The sequence below is a fragment of the Accipiter gentilis genome, chromosome 11, assembly GCF_929443795.1.
Source record: "Accipiter gentilis chromosome 11, bAccGen1.1, whole genome shotgun sequence".
In the NCBI taxonomy this organism is placed as follows: domain Eukaryota; kingdom Metazoa; phylum Chordata; class Aves; order Accipitriformes; family Accipitridae; genus Astur; species Astur gentilis.
This window is the reverse complement of record NC_064890.1, coordinates 26,246,504-26,264,003: the sequence shown is the minus strand read 5'-3', so window position 1 is coordinate 26,264,003 and position 17,500 is coordinate 26,246,504. Positions and strand designations below refer to the sequence as shown.

Genomic DNA, 17,500 nt, shown 5'->3' with positions numbered 1-17,500 from the left:
TTTTCTTGTACTTTTCAAATTCTGCTTTGGATTGACAAGAAAAGCAGGCTTGCAGCCTGGCCCTTTCTGATATAAGGAAACAGTAAGAAAATAAATATCTCTTTTTTTTCAGACAAGAGTGAAAGCATTATGCCTCCCCATTTGTAGTTAGACCTAACATCTCTCCGCAGTATTTGCAGAGGAGATACAGAATAGGCAAGCATTACACTGTTTTTATGGGTGAGGCACTGCAACAGGACTTCAAATGTCTATTTCACTCCCCAAATTCTGAACTCAGATGTGACTGTGCATTAATTCTTGAGCACAGGGCAATGTTTTGTGCTAAGCTGTTGAGGGATGGATGAACTGTCCTTGGAATTAAGACTGGTTCCACTTAGTTCATGCCAGCCTCTCCTCCACAAAGAATGTTTCCCTTGGCACTTCAGATCCTCTTAGTTAGGGGGTAGCTGAGCCAACATAAAACCCTGATCATCCTCAAGGGGAGTGAATAGTGACTGTCCTCGGGATTCCTGCAGCCTTTTGCTGGCAGTCATACAGCAACTGTATGAGGTATTTTGTGAATGAATTGATGGCGTCCAACAAACTCAGCCTCATACATAGGGTGGGTTTTTTTTTACATTTATAATACTACACTGCAAATAATGTGCCAAAAGAGTTCAGCCTAATTTGTCTAGTTAATCAGGTGGTTCCTGGACTGGACTGTGCTTTATGGCAGAGTACAGTCAGTCTTAACAAGTAGCATGGAGCACACTGTGTGAAACAGCGAAAGGTTTGCACATGGACAGGAGAACAGCTGCTTTCCAGAATAGTTCAGAAAATATCAGAAACCTCACTGCCTTTTCCTACACTATCTTCACTCAGCAGAGTGATCATTTCTTCACTGTTGTAGTGAGTTCAAATTGGTGATAGCTCATGACTGTTGAGAGCGACACCAAAAGAAAAATTAAAATATTTCCAATAACTATTTCTTTAAGGGGAAAATTCCTGCACACCTAGGTATGAGACATTCCCTTAGGGAAAGCCCTACAAATGAAACAGTGATATCAAAAAGTTATAAAAGGCCATGTCATTAACAACAAGAAAGCATTCAGTCCAACAAGCGGCATTCTGAGCTTTGCACAAGTGAGACTGCCAAGCTGCTGTAACCAGAAATAGGCTTCAAAGGATATTTTTCCCTGGAGCTTTATCAGTGAAGCTCAGATCTTCAGAGGTGTAGAATTCCCAGGTCCCCAAACCCCATCACACAGCCTGCCTGCTGCTGCTGCCCTCTGAGATGCTGAGGGGCATAAAATCCAGCTCAGAGTCTAGAGCTAGGTGAGGCAGTAGTTCTGTCTTTCAGACATCTGGTAGCCCTTCCACTCTAAACTCTTGACTAGCAACCTATTGGCTCTATAAATTGACCACATTGCAGGAATGAAGCCTGCTTTGTAAGACATATTCGTCTGTCTTGTTTAAAGTTGGACTTATGCACAAGCAGCTACTTCCATAAATATGTGCCTCCTCACCAAACTCAGTCCAATCTGTGCTCACTCCATTACCCTGCAGGAGCAGAGGAGTTTGACTTTTTTATCCCCTGTAGACTATGAGGACTCATGATTCCTGAAGCTAAAACTTACATTCGTCATATGGGCTTTTTTACAGATCAGGATTACAACATGCCAACAGTACATTTGAATACAGTTTAATGTGTCAGTACCTTTTCCTGAAAATCTTCTCTTCACATCCATGGAGCTCAGAGGTGCCTGCAAATATGTTTCTTGTAGAGCTGAGGAGAATTTCTTTTAAAAAAAACATCACGTACAAAACTCAGGATCAACCTTGGCAGGGGTTCTGTAGCCTCATTAAAGTAACATATTCTAGTACTTCATCCTTGTGGTTAGAAACTTTTCTTTAGATAATCTTTGCTGCAAATGAAATGTATCCTGCCTCCAGTGATTAAAGAGGACAATTGATTCTGGATGGGTAAAAATTTATTCTATGGTGTTGTGGTTTAACCTCAGCCAGCAGCTACGTCCCACCCAGCCGCTTGCTGACGGCACGGTAGGGAAGAGAATCAGCAGGGTAAAAGTGAGAAAACTTGTGGGTTGAGATAAACACAGTTTAATAGGTAAAGGAAAAGCCATGTGCACAAGCAAAGCAAAACCAGGAATTCATTCCCCACTTCCCACGGGCAGGCAGGTGTTCAGCCATCTCCAGGACAGCAGGGCTCCATCACATGTAGTGGTGACTTGGGAAGACAAACGCCATCGCTCCCAGCGTCCCCCCGTCCTTCTCCTTCCCCCAGCTTTACATGCTGAGCATGACGTCCTATGGTCTGGGATGTCCCTTGGGTCACTTGGGGTCGGCTGTCCCGGCTGTGTCCCCCCCAACTCCTTGTGCTCCCCCAGCCTCCTCGCTGCAGGTCAGAGTGAGACACAGAGAGGGTGCTGACACTGTGCAAGCACTGTTCAGCAATAGCTAAAACATTGGTGCATTATGAACACTGGTTTGGTAACAAATCGAAAACACAGCACTGTGCGGGCTGCTAGGAAGAGGATTAACTCCATCCCAGTCAGACCCAATACAAGGTCTTCCACAAACCTACCTACTTCTTGTAACCCTCCACTGAAACTGTGTTTTCCAAATCTGGGAAACAGCATTAGTGGTGAGGTGTGACCAACACCAATTGCAGCAGAAGGATACCCCCTGTTCCTTCTACGTAACACTCATAAACAGGTTTGGTTACAAATCTTAATGTTAATGTCTGCAGGGTTATGATTATCATGAAATAGACCCTATTATTTAGAATTCTGTGGGGAACTGACATAGGATAAATTCAAACTGCAATTCTAAAGGGCGGGATTCAACTCTTTCAGCACCAATAAATCCTTGCCAACAACTCAAAAGTTATTTATATTTGGGGGGTGTGTGTTGCAACAGTATTAGGTTGTTAATTCATACACAGTTTATGAATCTGCTCTGTTTCTTCAGTAGTGCTCTCTGGCCAATTGTATCTGTCCTCCTGATTTCTCCTTCTGAATTATGGCACCTTTAACTTGTTTTTAATTTCCTCAGGTTGAATTTGGACCATTTATCAAAATTATTTTGAATTCTGCTCATGTCTTCCAAAGTACTTATACTTCCTCTCAACTTGGTGTCATTTGCTGTTTCTAAATGCACTTGCTATTCCATCATTCAATTTGTTACTGAAAAATTTGAGCAGAACTGAGTATACAGTAAGGTATCCTTTGAGGTTCTGCTCCCCAAAAAATCCACTTTGATAATGTAGACTTCATTTTTTTCAAACAGCTGTGTAGGTATGTTATGTGGAAACAGTGTCTTTAGACACTGTCACTAAAGTCAAGCTGTTTCATTGCTACTATTTCCTTTGTTCACGGAATCAGTTACTCTGTCAGAAGAAATTAGGCTAGTTTTACATGATGCATTCTTGACAAACAAATATTGTCTGTTTCTTGTCATCTTATCATCTAGTGCTTGTAAATGGATTAATTTTAGGGTGATGGGGAGAGCAAGTGCAAAATTGCAAATTGACTAGAAATAAAAATAACAATAAAGCTGACCAGCCTTTTCATTTCCCAGAATGAATGAAGTACAGGAAGATGAGCATAAAAGATGAAAAGCATATTTGATTCTCAAAGTTCTTTCATTTCAAAATATCAGGATGGGGACCTTAACACTGAAAAATGAAATTTCAAGCTATGGTATTGAGATGAAGTTTACTCATTTCATTAAATCACATAATATTTTTCTGTGTATATGCATAAGAGTTTAAAAACTCCATGGAGCTGCATGCATCTTAGAGTTTTCCTGCAAAATCCAGCCCCCAATGCCATAGTTTATGGGGACAACGTGATAATTTCAAAGACTGGAATCAGATGACTTAATTTTAGAAATCACCTTCAGAAATTCTTGAAGATCATCTATAAAATATATACGTTGTGGTGTTAAAACCCCACTAAATCCTACAGTTCTCATTTTGTTTCTGTTCATTTTGATCTATGATATCAGAATACAAAAACTCTCTGTGGAATATTTTTATAGAAAAATTTAAATGTTTTCATTGGTCTCTGCATTGCTATTTCCACTGCTGCTAAAAAACATGTTTGTTTTTCTCCCTAGATAATTATCTTTTAAATTATTTTTTTCCACATGAACCATTTTAATTATTCCAAGTCACAAGTCAGGGTCAAAGCCAACGAAAACAGTGGTATCTTGTTGAAAATTTTAATTTGTACATTATATCAATTTTCACTTGAAACCTGTTGCTCTCTGAATTGAATAGTATGTACTTTGACTCATTCAGAATAAGAGTAATTACAGGTGGTCACAGCAGATTGGAATCAAAGTGCGCTGTACTACTGATTCTTGGATTAGCAACTCAGGTTGATATTCTGAGGTAAGTACGAGATGATACACATCTCAGATACACAAACACCTTTTAAGATGGGACTGCAAGATGGAGCTGCAAAGACTGGAGGAGAGGAGAGGGAAGGAGATGGCAAAAAAAGATAGATAAATAAAAGCATCGTGCTGCCAGCATAAACTGTATCCACATTAAGCTCACTTTGCCTGCATAATGAGATGTAATTCTGCAGGTGAACATTCCTTGTGTAGGCAAGGCCTTAATTAACTGGCTGAACTATAAAATCTTGGTTTGAAAAGATGCTCAGAGAGGGGATGAACATACAATTGCATATTCTCATCTTAAGTTACCACTCTTCTGCTTGTCCAAATGCAAAGACAAAGCAGTAGAGACTATCTCCCTGAGGTGGGATTTCATACTGTTCAGCTGGTCTACTGCTCCTGCACGCTGAGCTCCACTGGTTTGCTGGAAAAAGCTTCATGCAAATTGCTAGCAGTTTAATTGTTCAGATATGAAGTATCCATTTTAACTTCCCATTTCAAATGTCCTGTCAAAGCCTGCTTCTGGCGTGGTCTGCAGGAAACCAGCAAAACAGTGTGATTATATTGAAGATGGAATAATATAGGCATTACTAATGCTTCTTCATTAACCATCTCTAAAAACATTTTGAAACACAAGTTTTTCTGTGCAGATGACTCGTGTTATTACTGTCACTTTTGTTCTTCCTTTCTCTTGTATTGTAGAATGTTTTAGCTCACGGTGTTATCTTGCTTTACTTTAGAAATCATTTCTGTGAAAGAGATCTTCTTCTGTGTTAAAATACAGTGCCTGACAGCTTGGGAACCTTTGCCTGGACCATTTGGTGTTACTGGAATATTAACAACACTAGCACTTTTTCGCTCAGATACAGTTTTATAATTATTACATTTGCAGAAGGGAGTCAGACTCATGGTCTCATGATCATAGATGTTCATTTTCCACAAAAGTTAAGCTGCGAGAGGAATGTCATGGGCAATTTCTAGGCTATATCTATTCACAGAGGAGTCTGTTCCAGAACTAAGTAACTGTTGTAATACATGCCTCTTTTATTTTTGTTTTCCAAGAACATTTTTTCAGGTGTAGTTGATGAGGAATGTATTGATGCATTTAAATAGAAGTCGTGCTGCTCTGCCAGCCTGAATCTGAGAGACAGCTCTAGGTGTACACTGTTTTTCTAGTAGGAAGTCTCCTGTTCTCTATAAATAGACATGTTTCAGTTCTGATTGTTCTGTACTGAAATAATTGGCTAGATGTCTAATTACTCTAAACAGAAACCACAGATTATGGCAGGCATTCAACCCCTCCTGAAAAATTGTTCCTAGCAGTTAACTCTTCTACTTCCTGGTCACTGGCTCAGCAACACGCTAGGTCTGAGGGCCCTTTTCCCTTTTCATCTCTTTGTACATTCATAATGATCACTCTGCTGTGTCCTAAAGGCAAATGATACACAGTACAGCGTATCCTTTGGAGTCAGGGTTCAAATTCATCCCTGGCCAGGATGTGTAACAATAAACAAGGGAAGGAAATGAACTGCTTCTGAGAAATGGAGTTCTCTCCAGCTCCCTTTCAATTTGCACACAGCTAGGCATTGTGCTTTATATGTAATTATAATGATTTATTCAAAGGTGTTTACTAGGCAAAGGCCTAACATCTTGCTTATCTGATAATTACATAGCTGGTGAGGTCATCGAGTAGGTTGTTAACACTGTCAATCTTTTGCACTAAAATGAAGTATTTGCTTGTACGTTTCTCTAATGTTTCATTTATTTGCTATATCAGTGCCATTTTTATCTACCTGTAGTTTTTTGTTTCTTTCACAAAGGATCATGAGTGAATCTGTCTTGCCTAAATCTCACATGCCTTAATTATTTTTATACCATAATACTGGTTCTCATAATGTGAAAACGAAGAATTGTTTACAGTAATGCATGCAGCATAACTGAAAAATTCATCTCTTCATTTTTGTCACATTGCTTATAAACATAAAAAAAGGTGATAGTTACTTTCATAGTCCTGGACCCATTCTGCACAATGAGTTCATTACTGTACTTAACGTAAATTGAGTGTTAAATCCCCTTAAGTGAAATCTTCACTCTCCTTGGCATTTGTGATTGTGGTTGTGATAGGAAAAAATTACATTTTGGAGAGGGAAATCGGCCAAAATAACTCTCTCCGTGGGCCATCAGTGGGACAAAATTTAGGGGATAATCTAATAAAATTAGGAAGGTATCTCACAGATGGAGACCACAAAATAGAATAAAATGCATGTAATCTCCGCAACCTTGGGAAAAAGAACCAACCAACCAGTCACTGAAATAGCTGTCCTGCAGAGAGCTTTGTCCTGATGCTCTCTCCTGCCTTGGATGCTGTACAGCTTCCCTCGCTGCCCTTTCTGTTTGGAAGTTCTTTATTTCTAATTGTCATACTGTCACTGAGATGGTTTACCCTTTATTAAACTTATTCACAGTGTCCTCAACAGATGTAGTGATTCTGTTAATCTTTTGAGAGATGCCACTATCTCTAACTACTCCAGATTACGAAGGCTGTATACAGAAGAAAGCAAATAACCACTTGAGGGAGTTGACCAAGCTCATTTGAAGCTACATTGGCATTTCTACACCACAGCACGTGCTGTGATATGGGCAAACTCCAAGACCTATTTGTACCTTCTAATCCATAATGGTGTTTTAATTGGTGCAATTTAGTTTTGTCTCTCCTTCAAGCAGCCATCTCTGACTCTGGTGTTGCTTGTTTCCTGGTAATAGAACCCCATGGTCTCATAGGTCAGCTTCACCCCAGCAAGGAAGCATCAGAGCTAACTCAGAAGCTAGCTACTTGCTTAGCACAACTTAGTTCCCTCTTGTACACCAGTTCTACGTGTTGGCAATCCGGTGTCTGATATTTAGGAAGCTGCTACACCAAAATTCAGGCTAGAAATTCCCACTGTTTGCAATAGCATGACCAGTATTAATTTCTGTAAAATTTACTTCCCCATAATGAAAGACCTCAGAAGATCACACTGCATATAGTGGATGTGTGTTATAAGTGTGCATGCTGAGGAGTTCAGAAATAAAAAAACCAACAAATTAAAGCAGCACCATGTTATTGAGCTTTTTCATTTCTGAATGCTAAACAGGTCAAACACCAGGGGACTGGACATCAGTAGGCAGGTACAACAGGAGGTGCCAATTGTGAAATACCTAAATATAGTTCCAAAGGTTCAACTGTGGTAGTGAATATGTCTTTTTCCCTTCAGCCACCTGTAGCTGTTCATATACTTAGCACTCCAACAGTTTGCTGTTCCTCAGGATTTGGCTCTAAGTATTTTTTGTTCAAATAGGAATTGCATTCTTTCTCAGTATGCTTCTTTTCTTTCCTGATAGGTGGTACAAGCCCTTGGGATCTTCTGATCTGCTTATCTTCCAGAAAAAATGATGGTACTGGCTGCATTCAAATAGAAGACTTGCATCATCTAGAGTTATTCCAGAAGGTAAGAGATTATTGTGTTATCCTTCGTGGGAATGAGAGGACACAGCTAGCCCAAATTTTCAGCACTCACTCATTAAAAAAAAAAAAAGCATCTAATGCTTATTTTATACTGCAGCAGCATGGTTTAACAGCAATAAAAAAAGTTTTTTAAAGTATCCTATCTACTGAGAAATACTTGTCAGATACCAGCATTTCATTCTTCTTTATATGACACCCAGTGATCAAAGGCAATTTTTCATTTGGACATAGTATGTTATTTTGGAGGTAAGTATTTCAGTGTAAATACTGAAAATTGTTACAACTGAGTGTCAAGTTTTCTTTTCATCTTCTTTAGCTTGAACTTTTCCATTCTTGGCCACTCTCAACCAGCATGTCAGGCAGCAAAGGCATCTACGGAAGTCAAGGGAAATTTAAGCAATTTACCCCATTGGAAAACAGAATTTAGAAATGGGGAGAAACAACTAGCAAATGCATGCAATATTTCAGAATAATAGCATAGGCAGAAGATAAAGCTGGACTAATTTAGCCTTCACATATCACTATTGAGTTTCATCTGATGTAATTGCTCCCTTGTAAACATAATTTACGCACCTTTCCAAACAGTGACAGTGCTCCTACAATTGATAATGTGCAAGCTGGACCAGTGTCCTCCTTCAGGGTCTTCATGGGAGTGCCTTGCTCTGGCACTGCATTCTGCTTACTCACAGTCCAAAGCATCAGTGGTGCCAATATTTCTTGGTATTTTCAGGACTGCTGGTTTGTTTTTTTTTTTCACTTGACCATGTTGTGGGCACAGTTTAGGTTACTTAGATATGCAAATGTCTAAATAAGCACCTGACCTGTTGGTAAAAATATGTAAGTGACTTACTTAAACTGAGGTCATTCTTTGCAAAAATGTGACCAGACTATGGATACAGTTTGGCTTGTATTTCAAGTAAAATGACATACATAATAATGGCAGTACCCAAAGGTACAGACTCCTACTTGACGGACTGGGAGAAATAGAGCTACTGTTAAATGGTAGAGATACTGTTATATGGTTCAGGTGTGAAGTTCATGAGGATACAAAAAATGACTGCCTGTCCACAAAAGTCAGTGCTAGGAGTATGTACACTGGGGTTCCCTGGGACAGGATGCCTTATCTAGGTGTATCCAAAGTTAAATTTTTCCAGTTTGCTAGAAGTATACATGCTTTGGGTTCAGCTCTCGGGTCATAAAACACCCCAGGCTTCTGCAAACTGCTTTTTGCTTATTCTACCCATATTACCATATCTGAGCCTCTAACACTGTGCAATATAATAATCCTTAGAGCACTCTGCAATGTCCAGAAGTTTCACACATGAATAACTGAGACACAAGGTGATCAAAGGAATTGTCCAAGTTCTCTCAGGAAGTCTGCAGCACAGCAGGGACTTAAACCAGATGGCCCATATCACCGGATAACTTTAAATATTGGACTAACATTACTCGCTGCTAGCATGTCCATACCATGGTGCAACACAGTTCTTTGTTGCAGAGCCTGGATGTGGTTTAGCTACGTTAGCTTACCACTGTTCTCAAGCACAGCAATTCAAGAGGCATAGGCTATTTCCATGCAGGGAGAGACAGTGATTGATAACTGGCAGAGAACAGAGAAGCTTCAGAAACTGAAAAGGGGGCAGGGAAGGGGTGAAAACTCAGCAGTCAGGAGGAGAGCCATAAGTCAAAAATTTTGGTTTGTGACGGCCATGGAGGAAGACCGCACACTTTAACTTCATTATCGCACCTTGCAGGGATGGCAAAGTTGTCATTCCCTTTTGACGCTGACAGTTTTGCACATGAGGTGTCTCTGATAAATTAAACACAAACCAATTGAAGGCTCCGGGAAAAAAAGCACTTTTCTGAATGAAATCATTAAAACTTCTCTTTTTATATACAGGTAAACCTAATTCCAGAAATTCAGCATTTCCTTTGCAGAAAAGAGGGATTATGCCAGATTAAAAAAGCCTTTTCAGGTAACCTAATTTCTTAAAATCTGCATATGTGATGATGGTCTTTTAATAGTTGTCACAGGAAGTCTCTGAAACGAGACTACAATTCCTTTTTATTTTTAGTCATGAATGCATAGGGGGAAGAAAATGAAACAAGAATGATAATCCATCTCAGACACCACTTAAATACGGATTACAGTTATGCAGTATCTTTTCAGGTAAAGATATTGCATTGTTTAGCTATTGCATACTGCAGAAATAATTTGGCTCTAAGTGTCTTATTTTTGGACTGTTTTGTGTTAATATAGTGTATTGGTGTTTACACTTCAAAGCCCTGGGTTTGGTGTAATAAGTTTGTTCAGCTTTACAAAAATGTTGTGGCATGGAGAAGGAGTAGGAGTCAGAGTTTGGTTCCCGTCCAGACATAGTTTACTGATAAAAAGCCTTTGTGTATTAAGATCATCAACTAGAAGAGTTTAAAGGTTATGGGCAAGTTGCCAGAGAATTCTAATTTACTATGGGTGAAATTCAGCTTTGAATAGAAACTGGAAAATACTGTTGTGTACCATATTAGGTCTATTTAAACTACAGAGGGACACATTATGATCTCAGTTACACTACTAAATATCCAGCATCAATGCTATTTTGGATTTATGATCTATCTTCACTACATAAACTTTGCTGATAAGAAATTTTGTCTTTTTTTTTTTTTTTTGTAATCCAGTAACAACCAACCCCACATTTATTCCATTAGTGTTTAGCCTTGTTTACAGACAAATACACAAGATTGATCAGTCTGACCTTTCCTTTCCTTTCCTTTCCTTTCCTTTCCTTTCCTTTCCTTTCCTTTCCTTTCCTTTCCTTTCCTTTCCTTTCCTTTCCTTTCCTTTCCTTTCCTTTCCTTTCCTTTCCTTTCCTTTCCTTTCCTTTCCTTTCCTTTCCTTTCCTTTCCTTTCCTTTCCTTCCCTTCCCTTCCCTTCCCTTCCCTTCCCTTCCCTTCCCTTCCCTTCCCTTCCCTTCCCTTCCCTTCCCTTCCCTTCCCTTCCCTCCCCTCCCCTCTCCTCTCCCTTTTTGCCTTTTATATACGTGCTATATTTAGCACATAAGGAAAGGATTCATTACAACTCTTTTCATCATTTAGATGTTAGGTGTCTTCTGCAGCAGTATTCCCCTTAAGTCATTGGAAAGAGAGGGGCACCTATAAACACTACTTCATTTTAACCTAAAATATGTGTTTAAAATAGGTGTGTTGAATTAGCCTCTGCAGGTACTTACTACCCAATTACCTTTCACCACTGACTGTAAATGGAGCCTAGACAAGTAGCTTAGATTAAATACCTGACATTTGGATGCTTGACTAAAGTTGAGGTTAGGTGGTTCCTAACCTAAGCATACAGTATTTCCCCTTTTAATTTTTGTACTGTTTTGTTTAAAGATTGATCAATATTTAAAACCTACGATGTGAAGTGTTTCCCTTAAAGAACTGTATGTTGAGGGTCACTTTCAATTGGACGTTTACATTTTCCTGGTGCAGTACATTGTAAAAACTGATCATAATGAACATGCAGTACAATGAACATCTATCCAGGTCCCATGAGAGTCCTTTATCATGAAGTCATATTACACCAGGTAAGGGATATATTCTGTTTTGGCTGAGTTTTAAGTATGTCTTCAGTGATGCCTAATGCCTTGGTTCCCTTGCACTGAAAAGTGAATTAGAGTATTCATAGAATAAAATAGAATGAAATAGAATAATACTATATTAAATATAGTACCAGCTTCAGAAAAAAAACTGAGCAGATTTCTAAAAATTTCAAGGACTTCAGGAATTGGTATGTCCTACTCATATTGTAACAGAGTACCTTTAAAAAACATTGGCTTGCCCTGCTACTTGGAGAAAGGCCAATTGCAGTGGTTTTATTATTTTGGTACCGCAAAACCACAAACACAAGAGGTGCTCACCACACACAGAGATTCCTCCTTAAAGTATGCACATTTTCACTGGTGTCCATAAACTGTGGAACAAGCCACTTTGTGTATGTGGTCTGTTAAGCCGTTTTCGTGTATTGGGTTTGCATAGCAAGGTTTTGGTAGTGGCGGGGCTACAGGGGTGGCTTCTGTGAGAAGCTCCTAGAAGCTTCCTCCATGTCCAACAGAGCCAATGCCAGCCGGCTCCAAGCTGGACCTGCCGCTGGCCAAGGCCGAGCCCATAAGCAATGGTGGCAGTGCTTCTGGGAGAACATATTTAAGAAGGGGGGGGGCGGGGGGGAAACCCCTGTGCAAGAGAAGCTGGAGAGAGGAGTGAAAACGTGAGAGAGCAGCAACCCTGCAGACACCAAGGTCAATGAAGAAGGAGGGGGAGGAGGTGCTCCAGGCACCGGAGCAGAGATTCCCCTGCAGCCCGTGGTGAAGACCCTGGTGAGGCAGGCTGTCCCCCTGCAGCCCATGGAGGTCCACGGTGGAGCAGATCTCCACCTGCAGCCTGGGGAGGACCCCACAACGGAGAAGGTGGATACCCACAGGAGGCTGTGACCCCATGGGAAGCCCACGCTGGAGCAGGCTCCTGGCAGGACCTGTGGCCCCGTGGAGAGAGGAGCCCACGCTGGAGCAGGTTTTCTGGCAGGACTTGTGACCCTGCAGGGCACCCATGCTGGAGCAGTCTGATCCTGAAGGACTGCAGCCCGCGGAAAGGACCCATGCTGGAGAAGTTCATGAAGAACTATCTCCCGTGGGAGGGACCCCATGCTGGAGCAGGGGAAGAGTGAGGAGTCCTCCCCCTGAGGAGGAAGGAGCGGCAGAGACAGCATGTGATAAAACAACCTCAACCCCCATTCCCCTATGTCACCGAGGGGGAAGAGGTAGAGAGAGATTAGGGAGTAAAGTTAAGCCCAGGAGGAAGGTGTTTTAAGATTTGGTTTCATTTCTCATTATCCTACTCCAATTTGATTGGCAATAAATTAAACTAATTTCCCCAAGTTGAGTCTGTTTTGCTGGTGATGGTAATTGGTGAGTGATCTCCCTGTCTTTATCTCAACCCACAAGCCTTTTCTTATATTTTGTCTCCGCACCCAGCTGAGCAGGGGAGTGATCGAGTGGCTTTGGTGAGCACCTGGTATCCACCACATTGCCTCTTTAGGGAAGGGCCATTTGTAATTATCTTATTCCATACTTATATTATTAGTGCTTTCCTGACAAAGTGAAAAGCCCTTCTGACTGATGCTGAAATCCCACTGAAGTCAAGGTAGTATGTGTGCAGGGGTCTGGGTCCTACCCACCCAGTAATGGAGGATTATTCTAGCAGTCTGCTGAAGGACTTTCAGCTGGAAGAAGGCCCACCCCTCACCTTTCAGTTTACCAGTAATAAAGATAATGTACCTGAATTAGCTGCAGTGTTTTAAAGTAAATAAACAAACAAACAAATCCGTCTCTTAAATCTAGGTTTCTCCACATCCCCTGTGTCCTAAGGGCTGAGGTAGCTGTTTCAACACAAGGGTCTCATGCCACTTGAGACACCGTGGAGAGTCCAGGATGCCCAGTAGGATTGGCAGATTTGGCACAGAACCTTTTTGTTCCAGCAGCTGGAGGCTCAGAGGGATATCCTATGGTGTCCTAGATGAAAATAGATGCCTACGTGTGGATAGCTGTATTTCACATTTGGTATCTAAGCTCCCAAAATTAACAGAAGTACAGTTTACAGTGAGCAAGCCCAAAAGAGCATCTACTTTCAGCATAATTTAGGGTTAGCTGAATTGCTCCATGCTGACTGTATAGACTACACTGACATCCCCTGACAGGAAAGGGAACTTAGACTGTGGCACACAGGGGGTCATCTTTATATAGACCAGACCTCAAAGTGTCTCAACCTAGAAATGAATCCCATTCAGTATCACTGAATATGTGACATCTAATTTACTATGAGTGAAATTCACCTATAGAAGGTGAAATTAGAATCAGAAGGGTAAATTACTTGATTTCAGGTTAAGAAGACAAAAAGGCATAAGTTAAAGCAAACTTCTAGAGCCAAGATTTCAGATACTCTCCTCCCCTTCCATTCATCTGATAAAGCCGGCTCTTTCCACTTCTTTCTTCTGCTTGCATCTTCTGCCAGGCCTTTCTTTCCAACAACAGCAAAGTTGTCAATTATTAGGATTTGTTTGATCCTCAATTTTAAAATTATTCAGGGGAAGAATGGTTTTCTTCAGTATTTCCTCCACAGAAGAGTTTGTTTCCTTTCAAACCAGTCATGTAATTTCACTCTTGTGTGTTTGAGTCAACAGGGCTTCTCTGCAATTCCTGTTGAAGAGGATCAGTTGGTTTGTTATTACTGTGTTTGTCATTTAGTCAGCCCCCAAGGAGCAAAGCAATTTCCTGTAAAAGTGAAAATACAAAGTTGCTGCTCTAAGAATTATGTGATCTAATTAAAGACACACTAAGTCGTAGAAAGAAGTATCAGGCAGCAAGGCTGAGAGGATAGGATCACTGAATTTACTGTGGGTATGACAGTGTTGATACTGATAAGCAGTGGGTACAAGGTTGAAGATTATTTTTTTAAAAAATGTTGTTCTCTGTTGTTGTGCAACTCTAAAGCTGCTAGGTTTTGTATTTAAGAGAGCATGCCTTTTCTCACACCTCTGTTGTATCAACATAGGAAAGAAAATTAGTTGTAGAAAATATCAGGTCAGTGCTTGTTTCTTTGCTTTGTCTCTTTAGTGGATAATCTTTTTGTCCGTCTGAAAACTCAGATTGGTTCTGTCTGTATGGGGGCAAAAATTATGCACATGCCAGTGATGACTGCTTTTTAGGAGACAGGAGAGAGGCTGGGAAAAGAAAAAAGTTAGGAAAATCAGACCAGAAGAAGAGTTTAGAGGAGCAAAAAGGTAAAAAATACATGATGTGTGCAAATAAACTGGATTGAGTAAGAGAAGGTGTTGCTGGAGGATGGGCACATGTGGCAGTGGGTTTGTGATGAGGCATAAGAATGGTAATGGACCTTAAAATTCAGCATGGAAGACACCAATAAGTGTTTCAGCCTGAGAATATTAGTTTCATGCCTGCTTTTTGCAGGGCATTTTGCCTAGTTTCTAATCAGGTGCCTGATGTCTGCTCACTACACGAGACTTGGGCCATGAAGAAGTTCTGGTATAGCCATTGAATGACCAAGGAAGGCTCCTGGCATTTATTGCTCAGGTCAGCAAAAGCTGCAGCTGTTGCCTAGAAGCTCTCTGAGGTTGAAGAATCACTAGCAAAGAGATTTCAGGTGTTCATACTTTGTATCCCAGCCCAGGTGGGCTTGACTGCCTCCTGGAACTACTCTCAGCTGAGAGATGGAGAGGACTAAGGTCCATAATGTGAGCAGGATTGCCCAGCTCTGGTTTTGGGCACAAGAAAGGCTCCTAATGTACGCACAGCAAACACTCTCTTTGACAGGTTTTGCCTGGGAAAGCAGTGGAAATGCTTACAGCATTGCCTCCCTGAGTTTCCTGTCCCCTAAGTGTTTCAGGTTTGTGTGGTGGGTTTTTTTGGTGGCGGGGGAGAGGCGGTGGGGCGGGCTGCTGTGAGAAGCTGCCAGAAGGTTCTTCCCCGGCTGGGAGTGGGCCCCGGCTCTGGCCCAGGCCGAGCCCGCCAGCGACGGCGGTAACACCTGAACGGAGCGAAGAGGGGGAACCTGCAGCAGAGAGGGGGTCGGGGTGGGAGAGGAGAGGAACCCCTCTGCAGACACCAGGGCAGTGAGGAAGGGGAGGAGGAGGCTGATGCCCCCGCAGCCCGCGGGGAGACAAGATGGCAGGCTGTCCCCCCCCAGCCCACGGAGGGCAGCGGGGGAGCAGGTGCCCACCTGCAGCCCGCGGGAAGGACTCCCCTTGGAGAAGTTGGTGGAGGACTGTCTCCCGCGGGAGGGAGGGAGGGAGGGACCCCACGGTGGAGCAGGGGCCGGGTGAGGAGTCCTCCCCCCGAGGAGAGGAGGAAGGAGCGGCAGAGACAAGGGGTGAGGAACCGACCCCAGCCCCCAGCCCCTGTTCCCCTGCGCCGCCGCGGAGGGAGAGAGAGAGAGAGAACCGGGAGTGGGGCTGAGGCTGGCGGGGGGGGAAGGTCTTCTAAGGTTTGGGGTTGCTTCTCGTTATCCTACTCCGATTTGATCGGTGGCAAGTTAAATTGATTTTGGTTTTTCCCAAGATGAGTCTGTTTTTTGGTGAAGGATCCCTCCCTGTCCTTGTCTTGACCCACAGGCTTTTCGTTATTATATTTTCTCCTCCTCGTCCCACCGTGGCCGGCGTGGGGAGTGAGGGAGCGAGCGGCTGTGTGGTGCGTTGTTACCCGTTGGGTTTAAACCACGACACTAAGCAATCCAGACTAGTCTGTCTTTTCATATAAGCATTTGTCTTCCTTCATCTCTTCCACGGCCCAGCCTGTACCATGCATAGCTGTTTTCTCTACCCATCCAGATCACTGATTCTTTTCAAAGTAATACTTTTGCTGTATGCCTGCCTTCTGTGTTTCTTTTCATTAATGTCACTAGTGCAGAGACTTTGAGTGTCTACCAGCCTTGCGTGCTCACCTGGTCACCTGCAGGGCTGGCCAACAGTGGTAATCACTCAGAAGGCCTTGGGATAGATGTGACCCTATGAAATTGGGTGGGAGAGCCAAGATAGTCCAGCTGTGTGACTGTGCTCTCACTATGTGACATGTTTACTGTCTGGTGCTAACCCTGCACCAGGTTTCCTCTCCCCCTGCCTAGCATCCCTGGGTTACTCTAGAGTCAGCCGGAAGGGTGATGAGATGAGGGGAGGAAGCAAGGCCCATTGGGACCACCTATGTAAGAGAGAAATTATGGATTAAATGTATTTTCTGTTGTAATAATTCAACATGTCTGTGACAGGAACATGCTTCTTTATAGGGGGATGCATTTCTTTTGCCATCTGGCCCTTATAAATGTCTGCATGCAAGTTGTGATCGGTTTTGTGCCTATTACCTTTCTGCTACTGAAGTGGCTAAGAGCCTCAAGAATGGCTAATAAAATCAGCATCCTATTCTTTTGAGTTAATTTTTATTATGAACTACATGGGGCAGGGTTTTCTTTGTTTTGCAGCAGAGTCAGATCTCAGCTAGGACAAAAAATGTTCTTCTGTAATAACAGCAAATACCAGAAGACTGAAAAGAAGTAAAGCAGCTAGATGAAATTTAATTACTTGGTCTATACTATTCTATATTCTACCCTGTTACTAGTACAGGGTTGTAGCTGTGGCTCTAATCATGTAAAAGCCAGCATTTCCACTGAGTTTCTTTTTCCAGACTTTTATAGCTTATCTGTAAATTTATGTTCTAGTATGAAGGGTACAGACAGAAGCAGCAGCTCTTCTGGCAAATATTGAAGAAAAAACCCTTACCTTTTAATTGTGAGGATGCTTTATGAATGAAGAAGCTAACACTGTATTTAGTAAGTAGTGTTCTCCAAGCACCTGCTGAAACAGAGAAGCAAAAAAAATGGTAAATGATTACTCTAAACTGAAGCTGTATTAACTGATGTTTTTAAAGGGGAAAATAAACAACACATACATTTTAAAATGATGTACTGTCACCATTTTGTCTTTTTAACTCTGAAACTTCACAGGTGTTTTCTAGCATGAATTTCACTGCATTCCAA

General features: G+C 41.8%; 1 protein-coding gene across 3 annotated transcripts in view; it reads left to right on the top strand.

Annotated features, from left to right (window-relative positions):
- The window catches only part of CPED1 (cadherin like and PC-esterase domain containing 1), a 167,785-nt gene that overhangs the window by 36,304 nt on the left and 113,981 nt on the right, over positions 1-17,500 (top strand). For all 3 annotated transcript variants that reach the window (XM_049814410.1, XM_049814412.1, XM_049814411.1), the window contains 2 exons: positions 7,786-7,892; positions 9,810-9,885. In XM_049814410.1, coding sequence (XP_049670367.1) covers positions 7,786-7,892; positions 9,810-9,885 — 183 coding nt within the window. The remainder of the gene's footprint in view (positions 1-7,785; positions 7,893-9,809; positions 9,886-17,500) is intronic.